Source organism: Talpa europaea (assembly GCF_964194135.1).
Source record: "Talpa europaea genome assembly, chromosome: 7".
Lineage (NCBI taxonomy): Eukaryota > Metazoa > Chordata > Mammalia > Eulipotyphla > Talpidae > Talpa > Talpa europaea.
In genome coordinates, this window is record NC_140074.1 from 106,485,368 (window position 1) to 106,504,374 (window position 19,007).

The window sequence follows — 19,007 nt, forward strand, 5'->3', positions numbered from 1 at the left end:
GGGGGAAAGCCAAAAATATCAAGCAACTACCTCTCCTCCCCCAAGCGTCAGAAGATGAGTCAGAGCTGGAGGCAGGAATAGGGCCCATGTGTCAAGTCGCCTATGCAGGGCTCCTTCCTACCTCCACCCCTCAGCCTGCTCTCCCCACCCAGGGCAAGTCCCTGCCCCGGCCTGTCCCTGCTGTGGATTCTCAGGTGTCTCTGGCAAAGAGGCAGAGTTATTCATTCTAGTTATTCTTTCTGGGGATGCCTCATAACCTGTGTTCCTAAGGGGAACCCGAGAATGGAGGCCTTTATGAGTCCAAACAAGTAACAGTCACCAAGTGCAGCTTGTGCTTCCAGACACACTCGCAACTTTGCAAGAACTACAGCACCTTTGTTCAGGAGACACGCAGAGAGAAGCCGTGTCTAGCCCAGCATCACTTAGCTTGACAGCTGAGTCCCAGGCACGGAAATGCTGAGGGGCTGCCCGTGTCTGACTTTTCGCTGTCCTGTGCTACCTCAGGAGCCTGTTCCCACATCCCAGTCAGCTTCCCCGAGGCTGTGAGGACCAGGATCACCGGTAACTCCGGGCTCCTCCGCTCAGGCTCCTTGAAGGCGAACAGAACCAGGACTTGGCTCTCGGCCTCTGCTCTTCCATCTGTAAAATGGAACGGTAACGCTCTCCGCCTCCCTCTCTTATAAAACCACCCCGAACAGCTAGTTAACACTTGCTGGGTGCCTTGCGGCCCCGCGGGGTGGCACCAGGTAGGCTTTATTTTTGTCTTTAAGTCCCTGCACAGCAGAAACTGTATTTGGGACTCACTCTCCTTCTTCGCCTCCGGATGCCAGGAACCAGAACGCTGGCTGGTGCCACGGGCAACATCCGCCTCAATAAAATAGTCACACAACCCACTCCCGCAGCCGCGGCGCGCCACTCCCCGCACGCGCGAACGACTCCACTCGGGGCCCGGGTCCTCCGGCGCAGTGAACGCCACGGAGCCGAGCGCACGCCCGTCCGCCGCCGCACAGAGACTCCAAGTTGGACACTCGGCGTTGCTCAAAGTCAAGTCGCTCCTACCGCCGCACCAGGAGCCTCGGGAAGACGCAAAAAGCCGCGGCGGGCTCTGCGCCGGGAGGCCGCGCGGGCCGGGGCGCAGGGGGGTCCGGGGGGGAGCGGCGCGGCCGAGGATGCCCGAGGCGGAGCCGGGCGGCCGGGACCCGGGTCGGGCCTCGCCGGCCGAGGGGGCGCGGCAGGGGTGCGGCGGGGAGCCCGCGAGGCTGGGGGCGCGCGGTGAGGAGGGGGCGCTCCGGGGGTTCGGGCCCGCCCCGCCGCGGCCGCGAGAGCCGCCCCGGAGCAGTGGGGGCGTCGGCACAAAGTTTCCAGGGACGGGGTCGCGCGGGGCCCGGGCCGCGCAGCCCCGCCGGCGCCCCGGAGCCCTCCCGGCGCCCCATGCCCGCCCCGCCCCGCCCGCCCCGCCCGGCCCGCGGGTCCTCACCCGCTCCGCGCCTCGCAGCCGGGGCTCCGTCCTCCTGCGCGGCTCGCGGCTTCTGCGGGCTGGACGCCGCGCGCGCCCCTCCTTCTTCTCTCCGCCCGCGCCCGGGGCGGGCCGCGCGCACGCTCCCTGCGCCCCGCCGCCCTCTCCGGGGGGCGCGCTCCGAGCGGGGGGCGGGGCCGCGCGGGCGGCGCCGCGGGGGGGACGCCGGCGGGGGACGCGCCCCGGCTGCGCGTGCGCACTGCGCCCTCCGCCGGGCGGCCCCGCGCGCCGGGAGCTCCGGGGGCGCGCGCTCCCCGCGGCTGCGCTCCGGCCGGGGGCTCCCGCCGCGCCGCGTCTGTCTCCCGGCCCGCGGCCCCTCTTTTCCCCCTTGAGGGCCTCCCCACGGGCCGGGCTCGGGCGGGCGCGCAGAGGCAGCGGCTCCGGAGGGGCTGGGGACAGGCGGGGAAGCCGCGCGGACGGGGAAGGTGTGAAGACGCAGTTAGCGACCGGTCCCCGCCCGCGCGGGAGGGAGAGCCCGGAGTTGGGCCCACAAGGACTGAGGGGAAATAAATGGTGCCCCTGGGGGCCTCGGTGGCCGGAGGCGCCGAGGAAGCTGGCACATGGCCACCCCCCGCCGGCCGCGCACCACAGGTGCCCGGCTGCACGCGGCAGCCCTGGACCCGCGCTTGCGGGGGCGCCCCGAGGGTCCTGTGCATTTAGGTGTGTGCGCGCCTGTCACATGAGTAGATGCAAAACGGACTTTTTGCAGCACAAGCCCGCGGCGGCAGGTGAGCGAGGGCTGGCGACTTCAGACACCTGAGCCTGCTCCACGCCTGCCCCGTACTCGCCAGACCCAGCTCCTCGCCCAGGCCCAGCGCCGGCCCCCGGGCAGCTGAACTGCCCAGCGCGGGAGTCCTGGGTGGGGTGGCGGGAGCAGGGGCTTGGGGAGGGAAGTGCTAACCGCGCGCTGGGTTTACTCCCGACACCTTCAGCCGAAAGCTCCTGGGGTTTTTTCATGCTCTTCCTGATCCCCAACCGGAACCAGAGTCATCCCGTGGGTGCAGGAATCTCTCTAAAAGTTCGGGCTGCCTCGCGGACAAAAATATAACATCAGAGGCATTTTAATGATAATCTTAGGAGAGCCAAAAAGGCCTAGATAACTTGTTTTTGCCTTCATAAAAGGAGAACCAAAGCTTGAAAATTAGGCGAAATTAATCTTTCTTTGAGAGAATAAAGGATAAAAGACGAGGCTTTCAACTCTTGCCTGGGAAAGGCATCTTCCCAGCATGAAACTGTTGTACCATCAATTCATCTGGTGACTTATTTTTGACATGCCAATACCAAAATAGCAAAAGCTCTAATAGAAACGATTGTATGCCATTTTCATTTGTTTCTCCCCCTACAGTCCTTCCTCCAGTCAGTTCAATGACTCAGCAGCACAAATAGATGCATCCCTCTTCAGATTTAAGTTTATTTGTTCTGCAGAAGGCTGGTTTCCAGAACCAGCTCAAGATAGTGACAAGCAGCTGGGCATTTTCATAGATTATAGGACCTAAGCCCAGCATGGAGAATCATATCCACCTCAGTGAAGAGGGGAGAGGACAGCTAAACTAGAGTTTGTGTAAAATAGAGTGTAAGATCTAGCAATTAAGGAAAGCAGGAAGTGCTTGTCAGTAAGACCACTTAGTGACTGTATACATATGCCTGTGGGTAGAGATGTACTTTACGCCTTTACAGAATATGTAAGTGTGGACTTACACTGCCTACTCTCTTTCTCTCCCCACCGCCCCCCACCCTAACTTGAAAATACTATCTTCCAGACCTGCACTATGCAATAGAACTTTGGGTGGTGGACATGTTCTGTACATCACAGCAGCCACTATAGGGTTTTGAGCACTTGAAATGTGGTTACTGTGACTGCAGAGATGAATTTTTTTTGTTTTATTTTATGTATTTATGCATACAAGAACTGGGGTGTAGGCCAGAGGTGCAGGGGATGAGAGGATTCACCAGAGACAGAGTGGCGAGCAGAACAGGCAGATCTACTGAAATACACTGCTGAGGGAAGCAGCGGGTGAGACAGGAGAGAGAGGTCTGCTGTGCCATGTGGGGTCACCTCCCTGGCCAGGGATTGAACTCATGCTGCTGTGGTTGGCAATAGCTTGATAGTGCTGAGACTTAACCCCTGCACCACCAGGGAGGCCCACAGAAGTTTAATTAATTTTAATTAATAGCCACATACTGGGCAGCACATTACTAGACTATAGATATCTATGTTTATTTGTTGTCAACTAATTAGATGTAGAGACATCTTAGAGGTCATCTGCCACACAAGTATGACTTGCCTGCGCCCAGGAGGAGTGGGTGCTCCTGACTACATCTCACCAAGCAGTGCAGCTTTTGTGCAGAGAGCGGAACTGATTAGACAGTAAGTAGAGGGTGGAAACTGCTATTCTGCTTGGTTTCTGATGTCTGTCTTTCCAAAAATATTCTTATTTGCTAGAACAGTGACTGCTCCTGAGATTAACCAGATCTTTATGAGTGCCTCAGAAAGAATAGCTGCATCTTCCATTCACTCATTGCTTCTGGTTAATAAATTAGCAGCAGCTTTGCTGTATCTGTCAGAACTGTGGAACAGCTATGATCAAGACTCCTCGGTCTACATCAGTTTGGTTTTAGGCCATTCTAGATTTCACAGATGCCTGCTGGCTAGTTCCTGCAACTACAGAGTATATGTTATTGATACCTATACAGAGGCAAGTCTCTACTCCTCAAAAGTAGATCTTTGCGCTGTTACCTTAAACACATGAGGGGAGCAGTGGACACCAGGTATCTGGGAGGAAATACTATAAATATGAAAAACACAGAAGAACTGAGGGCAGGCATTCCAAAAACACATCTGCCACGGAAAGTTGGCAAATTCTTGTGCTATTTTATAAGATGATAGCATCTTATATGGCTATCATAAAGATTAATTTTGCTAAATGTAAAATATCATAAACTAATTTTTAGAGTTCTCACAGTTGTTATAAAATATATTTTGCCATTAATAAAGAAATGTCACATTACAAAAACAGAAAAAGCATCACCTATAATTTTACTGTTTAACAAAAACGGTGATTAGCTCTTTCTGGTCTTTTTTAATGCATGATTTTTTAGTTCTCTGTACAGTTATAAACATAGCTGTACACATAGTTTTGAGACCCGACTTCATGTTTCTTGTGCTAGGCATTATATAAAGGGGTATTACAACATGTCTAGGATAACTAGGTCATTTATTACCTGTTTCTGAAAATTTTCTGCCTTTAATTCAACCCTGTGAAGAATGTACAGAGAATTCCAATATAAACAAATTCCTTGAAAAACATACATTTATTTCTTTTTAGCACTGCTCTGTCTTTCAGATTTTCATGTCCGAGAATTCAGCATGAACTGTAGTTTAGGAAAATCATGTACCCTTTCCTATGTGGCTAGAGTTAAATAGAAATATCAGAGGCTCAAAGGGGCGGGAAGAAAAGGGGAGGGGAGGGAAGGGTGTGCCAGGTGTATTATATATACCTTATCCCATTTAATCTTCATCTAACCCAGTCAGGAAGCTGTTATCAACCACACTTTAGACACCACGAGGGGTTGAAAAACTTGCCTAAGGTTGTGTCATTAAGTAGCAGAACAAGGAATAACACTCAGGTTTTTGCAATCTGCCCAGCAGGTTAACAAGAAAGCCTATTTACATAAGGGCAGTAACAAACCACTCCCACTTCTTTCTCAATTCTTACATTATAAACTTTTAAATTTTTAAAAAGATTTATTTATTTATTTATACAAGAACGGGGGTACAGGCCAGATGTGCGGAGGGTGAGAGGGTTCACCAGAGACAGAGTGGGAAACAGAACAGGCAGACTGACTGAAATACACTGCTGAGGGGAGCAGCAGGGGAGGCAGGAGAGGTCTGCTGTGCCATGTGGACTGCTCCCAGGCCAGCCGGGGATCAAACACAAGCTGCAGAGGCTGCAGATTGCTTCATAGTGCGGTGCTTAACCCCTTGCGCCACCAGGGAGGCCCCAATTTTTAAATTTTTTATACTGTTATTATTGTTTTAAAGATTTATTTATGCATAGAAGAGCTGTGGTATAGGCCAGAGGTGCCTGAGTGGGGGTGGGGGGTGGGGATTCATCAGAGACAGAGTGGGGAGCAGAACAGGTGGAACTACTGACATACACTGCTGAGGGGAGCAGCAGGAGAGACAGGAGAGGTCTGCTGCGCCACATAGGAGCTAACCCAAGCTCCCAGGTCAGGATCAAACTCAGGCCCCAGCACTGATAGCTGAGACTTAACCCCTCCGCCACCAGGGAGGTCCATAAAGGTTTTACTTAAAAGGGAAAAGAGACGGCTTTAAAAAAAAATTTGTACAGCCAGAATGTATTAATGTATTTATTTCTTGAGGAAAAATTGTTTTTAAAGAAAACATGAAATTACCAGAAATGGTCGGAGACGGACTTTCAAAGACATCCTTAGGTAATTAATGCCACTTTGCATAATCTTCTCTAACACAGAAGCGAAAAAACCTGGTGGGGGGAGTTAAATGTCCGTGTTAGCATAGGAACACACAGACCGTCACTTTCCCTGTGAATTGCTACCAACCCTGCCAAGCTTCTGACTATGCAAATGAAAAATGGAATGTGAAGCAGGGGCAGAGGTTCCCAAATTAGTAAGAAGGCAACATCTAACCTACTATGTTGCTCACACAACTCTCTTGCTTTGCCAAATAGTGGCAAATCCTTGTTATAGAAAGTTGGAAGCATCAAGTAATTCTTCACCTGACCAAGGTGTACATTGTTGTTACAAAGATGCCCTAGTTGCAAAGAGTATCTCCAGAGCCCAGACGCCAAGTCTGGCTATATCCTGGATGCTAATCAGGGATATCTGCTTTCACCTGAGAGCTTCTAAGCTCCCAGACCCCATATCCACCCCATCTCGCCACATCTGCTGGAAATCCATGGCTTGCCTTTTTTCCTCTCCCAGTTTCCATGGAGACACAACAGTTTACTTTTTTCCCCCAACTCTAAGCCACAGTTATTTTTAACTGTAAAACTCTGAGCCAGGTCACAGCTGGGATCTTAAGAGATGCAATGACGTCTATAGCCACCCTTTTCTCCCACAGACGCCTTCTTTTTTGCAGTTGCTGTTGAGGGGGCGGAGGCACTCCTGGGAGATTTTGCTCTCAAAAGCATTTTGCTTTGCATCATGAAGTTAAACCTATGCTGACTTAGATCTGACAGGTGTCTTCCATGTGAAACCATGTGCACCCAAAACAAAGCAGATTCTCTTGTTGGGGTGGGAATACCAGGTAGAGCTAACATTGCTGTCTCCTGTGTGACTAGAGCCTAGATAAATGGCCTTTGGTAAAAATACAGGTGTTATCCTCCTAGCAAAATATAGGGGCTTTGGCTGCGGCCCCAAGCACAATGGCTTTTTCTGTTGTAGCTTGACCTTAACTTAAAAAAGGCTCCTATGGGATACTGTAGGGTAAAGAAAATATCAGGCTTTTCTGCCCTTCCGCCATCAGGATAGATGATGGATCCTTGTCCTGAATGCATGCCTGATGGCGGGCACCTGGAATAGGGTGTGGGCATAGGTAGATGGGATTCAGCTGAGCTAAGACTGTGCTTTTTTTAAGGGCGGCGTCACGGGGATGCCAGTAGCAGCAGCCGAAGCAGAAGCCGAAAGAGAAGCCGAGAAGCAGCAGAACCAACGCCAGAGAGCCCAGATAGAGTAAAGACTTGCTGGGGGCTGGGAGGCTGGTAGGCCTCCCAGCCCCCCAGCCAGCACCCCTGCCTTGCATGTACCCGCTGAACCCCAATAAAAGACCTGCAAAACCACTGAGGACTCTGACTCCTCCTTTACCCAGTCTGCATGGGATCAGAGAACCTGCACTGTGTCCTGTCCCGCCTTTACAGATACTGTATGCAAAAGCTACTCCACTGTTCAAGCAGACAGCAAATTCCCATGGAATCAGGTTGCCATGCTGCTGGCCCCTCCTCCTCTGAGCAAAGTTCACATCAGTCCACCCATCTCTAACTCCCCTGTTGTGTTACCTGGGAGCTTGTGTCTTTATGGCATTTCTGAACCTTTTACTCCTTTCCAATAATTTTTTGGGAAAAGTAACTCAATTACCCTGAAATTTGCCCTTTTCACCTCAATGTCCTAAATTTGAAATTGAAATAGCAACATTACTTAACCTCAATTCAAAATACCTCTTTATAGAGGGCATTAACATTAAGCTCCACGTTGACATTTCCCTTCATTTACTATTTCTTAAAATAGTTTTTTTTAAATATTTTTAAAAGAAATTCCCTAAGTGAAGGGTGATAAAGGGAGAAATACAAATCAGTGGCTGTGGTTTCACTGGAAAAAAGGGAAGTTTAGGTGATTATACACAATTTCAGAGAAGGACTACTTGGCAGGGAGCTCTCCAAGGAGAAAAGAAAATCATTACAAGTGTCCTGAGTTGGCCCTTAGCTGTCAGTTCACTAAAAGGGGTGCTAAGGTCACAGCATTTCAGCATTTTTGTTTTAAGAAAGTGTTGGTTTCTTCAACCCAAATGCCCAAAAATACATGATGGGATCAAGAGGTGGTACACACACACACACACACACACACACACACACACACACGAATATTATTCAGCTATCAAAAAAAGATACACTCATGCCATTTGCAGCAACATGGATGGAACCAGAAGGGATCATGATCAGTGAAATAAGCCGGAAGGAAAAAGAAAAATATTGAATGGTTTCACTTAGAGGAGGAATACAGGGGAACCAAATAAGGGATCAGGAAAAAAATAACAACAACAAACCACCACAAAACTAGCAGGCAACCATAAATCAGAGACAGACTGTGAGGGAGAGAGAGAAAAGGGGATCAAAACAGGGGAGAGAAGAGCACAAGGGACTACGGTGATGGTTCATGGGTGAACTGGTGGTGGGAATTTTACGGGGATTACACAATGACGTAAAAGATATAAATAAAAAATTAATTAATTAAAACAATATTCTCCCGGGAGAAATGCCAGTTCTCACCAGTGTTCAGGGGGGTGCTCTACAAACACAGGTGTCCCTTAGGAGGTTAACTGTGCACCCCCGCCCCTTAGCTATACACCTGCAGAAGCGGCCCTGACATTGCTCAGAAGCATGCAATTAAAAAAGTTTTTTTGAGAGGGTAAGGTTGGAAAATGCAAGGGGTGACAAAATGTTTGCCTTAAATATAATTGGTAAAATAAAAAAAAAAAGAAATGTGGGTTTCTTAATCTTTTCTTTTTCATATTTTCTAAGATGTTACTTCTGTCCAACATAACTCTGGACTCGGGATTATTAGCAAATCACCTGGAAGTTTTCTGCCATAAAAGACCTTAGGAGAGACCAGAGCAAGCTGAAGAAGTTTTGGTTTAAGAATTAACTCAACCAAATATTTTAGTCTACTGCTACAGAATTTACCCCATGCTCCCAGGTAGAAAGAAAGTACATCAGGGGCCTTCCTAGTGGAGCAAGGGGTTAAGATGCAGCACTAAGCAGCTACGGGTAGCCACCGCAGCACTAATTTGATCCCCGGCCAGGCAAGTGACCCACATGGCAAAGCAGACCTCTTCTGACTCGCCCGCTGCTTCCCTCAGCAGTGTACTTCGGTCAATCTGCTTGTTCTTCTCCCCACTCTGCCTCTGGTGAATCCTCTCACCTCCCACACCTCTGGCTTGTACCCCAGTTCTTGTATATGTAAGTAAATAAATCTTTAAAAAAAAAAAGAAAGTACATCAGACTTAATTACTTAGCCCTGGAAGACAAATACAACTCTGGACTGGAAAGGTTAACTACAGGACTTGCAAATTCAAGGGGAGGTACAGTGACAATCAGAGCTACATCTGTTACAGCAAATTCTTATAGCTGTTTAGGGTTTTAAACCTTTTAATGATCAGTCTATATTCTTATCTCAACTTCCTTATATCTACTCTAATAGGGGAGGGGGCCCAGTATGTAACAAAGAGCAATTCACTCGGAGACAAAGGAATGTTTTGTCGGATGCAAGACATTCATCCTCCCCTTAAATACCTGTCTCTTGACTTGTAAGCCTGGTCAGTCAAATCAAAGGGCAGCTGAAACTCTTTCATCCTAGCACATCTCAACTGATGTAAGCCAAGGCAGCAGGCAAATTCTGAACAGAGAAAGAACACCCTTCCATTAGCTAGGGAAGCTGGCTTTCTACAGCAATTTCTCCAGGAAATTGTTCACCTGTCATCCCAAACCCTCCCTGCCACCCACCACCCACTCCCCACCACCAGAGCAGCACACTTAGTTCTGATGCATATTTCAGATAGGCTACTTCAGTTCCAAAACAGTCCCTGGTTAAATGCTCTTCAATATTGTTCTATCAAATTAAGTGCCTATGTCAGCACGACCACATCTATTCTAACCAGACTGCTCTGACCTTGCTGGCATTGAGGGCCCGTTCAATTCCACTTACAATTCACTCAGAAAGACTGGTTATTGGAGAGAAAGCCTGTGTCTTAGCTTGACTTCTTCCTCACAAGGCCACAGACTTGGCAGAATTTCACCGTACATGAGATGGTCCTTTCTAGCTCAACACATTGGAAAAGAAAGCAAAGCTTCGAGGTCAACACCTCTTGAATCAAACTTTAATTTTTATAAATTCAAGCAAAAATTCAGGTGCTTAAGTTGTGGAAAAGTTTAAAAGGTGGACCCACAAAGACATCCTAGAAAATGGATGGGAAAAAAAACCCAAAAAGGCTGGGCTATGTTCCAGAATGTTTAGAACACAGTTCCACTCCTCTGTGCTAGAGGCAAGTGGGAAAGTGTTTTAGAGGAGGTATGGTAAGTTTTTCCAAGCTTCTCTATGTAATTTGGGGCGCTCATTCTTCAGATTTGAGACTTTAGTTCTATTACCTATCTATGTATTTTATAAAACTAGAATGACTTACCAGCCGGAATTCTGTTTATTGATGATTGTCATTGGTCTTCTCCCCTTTCCAGGTAACTGCAAACTGATTTTATTATTCAAACAGGGCAGTTTGTTATGGCTCTGCAAGGACTGGCTAATTAACTAAGTTCAGATTTTTTAAATGGAGGGTTAGGGTGTATGTGTGTAAACAATAAAAGAATGAAAACTGGAAGCCAAGAAGGGATACGCTGTGAATATTTAGTGTCATGAGAGACAGTCTAGGTCACTGAGTACAGGAAAGTCATTATACAGAAAGGAACTTGTTCTGAATTTCCCACCACTGGCAGCAAAGGGTATGCATGAAAGTCCAGCCAAAAATTTTAACATTATATTGCAATAAAAATTTCTAACATTAAAAGATATATATTCATGTTACTGAATTTCAGAGTAAACACTCCTTCTTCTGAGATGGACTAGGAGAAACTTCTATCAATGTTGGTGGTTTATGGCCAACCCTGTCTAGCAGCAAAGGGGAAGTCTTTGAAAGGCCCTTTCTAGCTCTGGATTTTTAGTCCCAAGGACTTCCCCTGGTGATAAGAATGTAGAAGAAAGAATGTACTTAAGTCAGTCATATCAATATTAGCAAGTGTTTTTCTATTGTAAATGCAAAATAGTGCATTTAGTGACTCCTTTCAACAGTACTAAAGACAAGGCCTGATCTTCAAGAAACCCACTAGGGACTCTAGGTCTTCAATTTTGCAAAGTTGGGTTTACCAAAAAATTGAGCCCTTTCTAAAACCCAGTCATTTGAAATCACAGCCTCATTTTTCTGCCACTATTTTCAACCATGCCGTTTCCCCTCATGAAATCTACTGACGCCCCATTCGTTTTTCTGAGTTCGACTGGTTCCAAAGTTTCTATCAGACTGTCCTACCATCCTCCCTCTCCTAACTACCACAGCTGCCCCTTGTGTGCCAGCCAATGGAATCTTGTCACCATTTCCCTCACTCCCACTACTGCCTCCACATTCTTTCCTACCCACCACGTCTGTTAACAGTCTCTCACTTCCATCTGCCATTTTCTCTCCTCTTGATCTTATCACCTCTCTCAGAAATCCTTCTCTAATCAAGATTAAGGACTCTTCAGACTATAACAGACACCACCTGACATTGATGTCTAATGCATCCCCAATTTTTAAAACAGCAATTACCTCTTGGGATAAGACATAACACCTTTACAAGCAATTTAGGGTGATGGGTGGTAGTGGAATACATTTTCTAAAAGATATGACTATTCAAAGAAAAGAACCATTTCCACAAGCCATCCTTTTAAAGACTGGAGTCCTTTATTTTAATTTTCTCTGATCCTAAGAGATTTCTTTTCAATTTCCACCCCCTCGATGAAGTCTAGCTACAGGCTCAGGCTTACATCAGAAGTTTGAGAGGTGCTTCCAACAAAACATGTATTTTAATTAGATGTTCTGAATGTTGAAGGAATTAAGGAATCAGTCAGCTACTGTATACAAATTATTCAGATTCTGAAGTTTTATCTACATACAACTTTGCTTCTAACTGAACTGGGTTGGTCATGACTATGAGTTTGGCTTCTTATTGTGCAGAAAGGTTTGAGGATGAAGACTCAGATGTGGTAGGGTTACTCACCCTTGTATCTAGCGAGTCCCATTTATGAAACTGCTTTACTTATGTTTTAAAAGTAGCTTTTATTGCAGGCTAACCTTTCACCATTGAGAAATTAGTGTTCAGGTCTCAATCCAAGCAAAGCTGAGGTTTAGTTGCATCACCTCCATCCTCAGGAGCTTGGTATCCTGGGAAACCCAGGGTAACAACAGGGTGAGTCCAGGACACACATGTTAGCAGACAGTGCAGCATGATGGGGCGGGCATCCAACGCCCTAAGTGTGCTTTAGTTACAAGAATATTTGACATACCACAATTAAATAGCAAAACATTTTAATCCATTAATTCTAAAAATAACAGAGACATTTTATATCCGGTGCCACCTCCTCAAAAGTCTACTGAGGATTAGATAGTCAGACTGTGAAGTACAAAACCAGACATTAAAGATAAAAATGCAGCTTGGGACAAGAACATGGGGGGGTGGGTTTCCTCCCCCTCACTCATAAATGTAAGTTGTCGGTTTAAAAATTCCTTAGATAAAGCATGCTTTCTCATGCTCTATAACCTTTCTCTTTATTTTAAACCTGTCTGAAATGTTTGAAGGCAAAATAGATAGCCAGAAAAACAACCTCCCAAGTACCAACAGTCTGAGCTGGATTCCTGGGACTAAAGATTGTGGTTTAGTTCTATTTCTACCAACACTGTGATATGAGGTACTATGGTTCTTGTTTTACTTACAAGAGGTGTTAGGAATGAATGCCCACTCACATTTAATAATAGCTAATCTAGCACAGAACTGCAGCACAATACCAATAGCAGGAGTGTTCTGAAACAGGGTGGAGAAGTAGACATCAATACAACTTAAAGTTTCCTTTGTTCTCCTGTTTTTACAATGAGAATTCAGCTCAAAAACGACTCTCCAGAATGCCGCCTCTACTGTCTTTTGGCCCGCCACATTCCAAATGTGTGACTTCTGATCCCAAGCCCACAGAGCCTCAGGCTTTTGTGATGTGTCCTTCTCGGATGAGGAAATCATAGATTTTCCGGGTTTTGTTCACGTCTATTTTGATGAGTGCTCTTGCCTGTGCCAGTCTCAAGCCTCCTTGCTTGTTACATTCGTTCAATAAAGCAGATTTGTATTCTAAATAGGCGCCTGGGACCAACCTCACCATCTGACAGAGCTGCAAGACACAGCAGATTTAATAAACATTAACATCTGTCATTCTCATAATTTAATCCAACAGGTATATAGCCAAAATCAAATTTAAAAAGTGACATCAGCCTCCAAATATTTATAGGAGCTGTTGGGTGGCTAGACTGCATTCCATTTAGTCTCCTCTTTGGAGAGAAGACTCCCTCCCTAAAGACAGACACTCAGGAAGAGAAAGGCAGGGAATGATACCGAGAGCTGAGAGCACGTGTTGGCTGGCTCACCTGGGTATGTCAAGTAATACAAATGTATGTCTCGAGGAGCAGCCCAGCACATTCCAACACAGCCAGTCAGGGAAGCCACAGGGCAGTGTGTGAGTGTATGTTTCTGTGTCTGTGTGGTGGCGCTAGTGGTAGTGATGTCAGGGCAGATATGTGGATTCTCAAGTGTGAATCACATAATTTTTAGTATCGGCACAAAGTAGCAGCCCCTGCTTTTGTGACTACATGCCCTACATTGCTAAGGTCACCTTTGCCACTAAAAATCTAGAAAGCTGGCTCAATTCCAGTTCAATGAGCAGTCTGAAGTCACCATTTCATGGGTAAGGAAAAAACTGCCTAAAACTCTGGGCCATTGCATACTTGAACCAGAACGGCCCAAGAACTTCTTCAACGATGCTGAGATAACAACATTACATTTCCTTCTACTCCCAACTATTCTTTTCTGTGCTTGGTGGGAGTACTGTGCCCTGACCGCTCTTTGCTGTCTAACCTGAATTAATGATATGCAGTGGGTGATAGTCTTGGGCATAGCAAAAAGAGGATATGAGAACAAAAGGGGAATTCCTCTTTTGGAATGGACTTCAGAGCTATGGCACATTTTTTTGAAAATTCTTGATGGGCCTCCCCGGTGGCACAGCGGGTTGAAGTTGTCTGCAGCCTCTGCAGTGTGGGTTCGATCCCAGCCGGCTGGCGAGAATCCCACATAGTGCAGCAAACCTCCCCTGTCTCGCCCGCTGCTCCCCTCAGCAGTGTATTTCTGTTGTCCACCTGTTCTGCTCCTTACTCTGTCTCTGGTGAATCCTCTCACCCTCCGGTGCCTCTGACCTGTACACTAGCTCTTGTATAAAAAATAAATAAATCTTAAAAAAAAAAAAAAAAGAAAAGAAAAGAAAATTCTTGATTACTCTAAAGGCTGCATTTAAGTTTCAAAAAAAGGCCAAAAGTAATGTGAAGACAAGTCCCATGATTATAATGGAAAAGAAAAGTAGGTCATGGCATTTTTAAACCTAACGTGTGACTACATATGTGATAAATTCATTTCTTTATGGTTATAAATATATGATGGAGACAATTCCAAAACTCTTTCAAGTGATCCTTACTCTGTTGGACTAACTGTAGAACTTCTCAAAGTGATCATTCTACTAAAAGATTACCTGATTTTGGGTTTACAGAAAACTAATTTCATTTTCCTGAAGCACTCAGTATAGGATCTGGTACATGGTTAATGCTCATTAAATAAGAGTGGCTATTACTTAGATTTACGCATCATATGTTCTCTCAAAAGATGCATGGTGGCAGGGTCACAGGGACGGGGGTCTTTGAAAACTGTGAGGTTAGCTCCTGGGATCTCCAGTAGAGTCAAGCTGTGCTTGGTGCTTGTATGTCAGAACAAAATGAGCTTGATCCTGTAACATGTTTAGTGACAGCTCAGTGACTCGACCCCGCCCCGTCCTCCAGCCCCCTCCTCTGTTACCTCCTTTTCTTTTTCATTCAACTTCTCCGTGCCAGGGAGGCCGGTGAGGTTCAAGGGCGGTGCGCTTCGTCTACCTGTGGACACACATAAAAAGGGATATCTAGTTCATAGAAGCCACAAGTCCTCAGGTTCAAGTTCACAGCAACTAGGCCAATTAGGTACAGGATGACCATGTCAGCTGCAGGACATCTCTACCCATCACCTTGGAGCTCAATTTAGATAGCAACAGGGGAACCCCAATGTTCATGTGAAAACAGTGACTCATTCTCTCTGCTAAAGAACACATACAATCACATACACTGTAGCATCAAACATGACTACTTACCACAGCAGATATCATGCATTTCTTCCTGAAGCAAGTAGGACGCTAAAATCTAAAGCCCAGTTGTCATCCAGTTAAGAAAAGTCCTACACTGCCTGCCTTGACAGCTGATGAATGGAAATAACAACTCTGCAGGAGAGACATTTCCCAACCCTCGATACTCTGCCAGCAGCACAAGGCAAACATGGTAATTAACCAAGTACCATTTGCCTTCACATCAAAGGCAGACTGTTATGCTAGCAAAAGGCCCTTTTCATTTATTATGTGAGAGAATACCTGCTCCGTCCAAAGTCACCCTGTTTACCTAAGAGACCTGCACAGAGGAACAATGAGCCATTATATGGCAAAGCAGGGGCTCAGGTGAACTCCCATACCTCACAAACAAACCCAAGTGTGAGATCACCACCAAGGATGGGAAGCTCAACGTGCAAAGGGATTATGGTTTTATTTTGAATGTATATTTGGGATTTGCGTTCAATTGGGTATAGACAGAGTTAAACAAAGGAAAATGCAGATCGTACAGTAACACGTTTTATAGGGACTGCCTTTTAAGTGGTGAAAAGGAAAGGACTGTTACAGGCTGCTTTGCTGGAAAACAGGCTACTCTGTAATATTAACATGGGGGATAAAGGTATCTCCACGACCATCTCACACCAACTGCTCAAAAACAGCCTTAGACCAAGCGTTCAAAAAGGAGACTACAGTCATTTGGTGCCTCACCAAGGTAACCGGAGGCCAGGGTACAATCAATGATCCAGGCTTCTGACTTTCCACTGCCTTACAAACAATCCAGAACTTGAAGACAACAAGGGATCTCCACAATCTAAATACAGCTGGTAAGGAAGACTAACACCAGGTAGGAAGCAATAAAGAGTGAGTGAGTGCAGATGGTTCAGAAAACACAAATCCCAAAGCTGCACAGTTATCTTCATTTTAATTAGCCAACATTAAGTAGCTCATATTGCTATATTTACCTTATGGGGAGGTTGGGGGAGTGTAAGAAAGTTACAAAATAAAACTTGGATTTAGCTGTCTTGGCTGCTCCTAAAAGACTCTTTTTCTTCTTTAAGTGTTAAGGAAGGGCCTCCCTGATGGAGCAGGGTTAAAGACACAGTGTGTTGCCAGGCACTGCAGCACAAGTTCGATTCCCGGCTGGCCAGGAAGCTAACTTACATGGTGCAGCAGACCTCTCCTGTCTCACCCGCTGCTCCCCTCAGCAGCGTATTTCAATAGATCTGCTGTTCTGTTCCCTTCTTACACCCCGCACCTCTGACTGACACCCCAGTTGTTGTATGCATAAATAAACCATTAAAAAAATAAGTGTTAAGAAATAATTACTTGACACAAAGGAACAAATGCGGAAAAAAGGTATAATTCCCAAAAGTGGTTTTTGTGAGCCTTCTCCAAATCCTGAATCAGCAAAGAGATGTCTGAATGGGACCCTCCTTGGTCAGAGCTCTCAAACTACTACTGCCCCAAATTACCAGTCACTCACAATCAAGCACCAAGAGTGGTCAAACAGCATACGGCTTAACCTGGCTCTGTAAACCTCAAAAGAAGATACAGTCAAAGAGTTAAAGTGAAGAAACAGAAATCTTAAGTCTCCAACTTAGAAGGAGATTTTTGTGTTTCTGGAAAGTAACATGCCTCTTGGTTCATATAGACTACAAATTCTTCAATTTATCTCCTGTGAGACAAATTTCAAACTCTATGGTAGGTACAATCATAGTAAATTTACTGCCCAAACATTAGTAAAACAAAACAAAACAAACAAACAAAAAAACCCAAACCACCTCTCTAGAGCCCTTTCTTTCCCGCTTTCTGCACTCTAAATGAGGAGAGTCCCTGTCTGGCCATGAATATTCTAAGGACTTGTTGATGTTTATGAGTGGGGCTACCACCTAATTATCATTACTCTAAACACCCTGCTCTCCAAATTGTTGGGTCACCACAATCTCTAGAATGAAAACTTCAATCAAGACTTGCTCCAGCTTGAAAAAAAATTACCTGAATTTGAAGCCATTGGAATGGATGGACTCAAGCCGGAATCACTACAATGAAAAAGAGGAATTTAAATCTATGTCACATCAAAAAAAGGGAATTTGTAAAAGCCCGCAAGAAAGTAGGTGTCATTTATTAGGTTGGTTAGTTTGAAGGGACAGAATAATCAACTTTACTTTATAAAATATCTTCCTGTACTAAACAGGAAAGAAAAACTGCTCTATGGGTGAAGAAATTGCTTAGATTTGTTAAGACCTCTTAGCTTGAAACACAACATAAACCATTCACAGAGAAAGCACAGGAACAGGACTCTCCAATGGAAACCATGCCAACAGATATTAAGGGAGAGCAAAGGGAAGTGGAAGGAATTTACTAATTTTTAAAAGATCAAAGGGGCAACAATTCCAGGCCAGTTACGTTTCATAAAACTGTCGGTACTACACTGTTTCTGAGATAAAATGCTAAAATTTCTGAATCCTTCTAGATGTCCAATTATTATCAGTTTGCCCTGCAGGGTAGGGTGTTGGTGAGAAGGCCTGAAAATACATGTAAAGGTCAAAGAATCCAAGAGGACACTCGTTCATGCTGGGCTAATCACCCACATGTCAGCCTGACGGCGGAGCCACTGCTGACAAGCACTGCTGTCCTGGATGTACTGCAGAACTTCGGAGAGCATGGTGCGCTTAAGGCGCTCTTCCTCTCGTGTCTTCTTGAGGTGATCATAGGTCCTGGCACCTGGAGGTGTCAAAAACACGATGACTGTAATGACAGCTCTTCTAACTGACCAGCAAACAGTTTATCTTTAATTTTGGATTCTTCTGCAAAACTGTGTCCACGTTATTTTTCCAAAAGTAAAATAGATTTTCCCCAGTTTGAAATCCTGTTCTTGACATGAAAATATATTTATTTCTTTTATACCTTTAAGAGGAGGGGGAAAAAAAACCCAAGCAAAAAAGTACAAAGAAAGTCACTCATATTTCTACCACCAAAAGGTAACTTTTAACATTGACCTATTTGCTTCCTATTCCATTTTTTCTATTTACATATTTTCCAATGTCACACAAGCGCTGCAAGTGTGTACTTATTTTTAAATACCAATTAGAATTACAAATAGGCAACTCTCCTATAACTACACAGGCACCTCTCTAACTTTCTCCCTTTCCTAATAAATCTGTCCTTTTAAAATGTGATAAATAAAAAAAAATAAATCTTCATTGACCAGGAGTGTTCCTTTCCCCTCTTTCCAGAGGCACTGAATCAATATCAGGTAACCTAGATTAGAGATCAGAGTCTTTATATGCATCTTATTAGAAACAAGTTGTACAGTATTTATTCTACATGTTAAAGATATGAAGATTCTAAAACACCACACCAGTAGGTTTCAAACTCCATTCTACAGAGTCCCAGAACACCAGGAAACTATCTCAGGATTTACTGTGAAAAGCAAGGGCACCTCCACATACTAGCAGTTCTGGGTTCTACATATAATCTGAACTATTATTAAACATCAACCAAATTAGTTTCACTTTTGTCTTTCTTATAGATTCGGGCACCACACAAAATTTCATTTCAAAAACAGTTTCCATCGTAAAAAATAAAGAACCATTAGACTAGGCAGAACTTATACCCACAGGGCTATGTTAAGCATACCTCCAGCTCGTGGGCAGTGGACGGTAGCTTTTAGTCAACAGGAAGAAAGGAGTGCTAAAGGTCATTCCAACAATAATAACAAAGC

At 45.4% G+C, this 19,007-nt stretch overlaps 1 protein-coding gene across 1 annotated transcript in view; it reads right to left on the reverse strand.

The window, feature by feature from the left end:
• Window positions 1-13,039: 13,039 nt before the first annotated feature.
• Window positions 13,040-19,007, reverse strand: part of TADA2A (transcriptional adaptor 2A) — a gene marked incomplete at both ends in the record, with an annotated part of 42,997 nt that continues 37,029 nt past the window's right edge. The window contains 4 exons of the mRNA XM_084237234.1: window positions 13,040-13,225; window positions 14,950-15,023; window positions 17,279-17,322; window positions 17,875-18,007. Of these exons, the coding sequence (XP_084093360.1) occupies window positions 13,040-13,225; window positions 14,950-15,023; window positions 17,279-17,322; window positions 17,875-18,007 (437 nt within the window). The remainder of the gene's footprint in view (window positions 13,226-14,949; window positions 15,024-17,278; window positions 17,323-17,874; window positions 18,008-19,007) is intronic.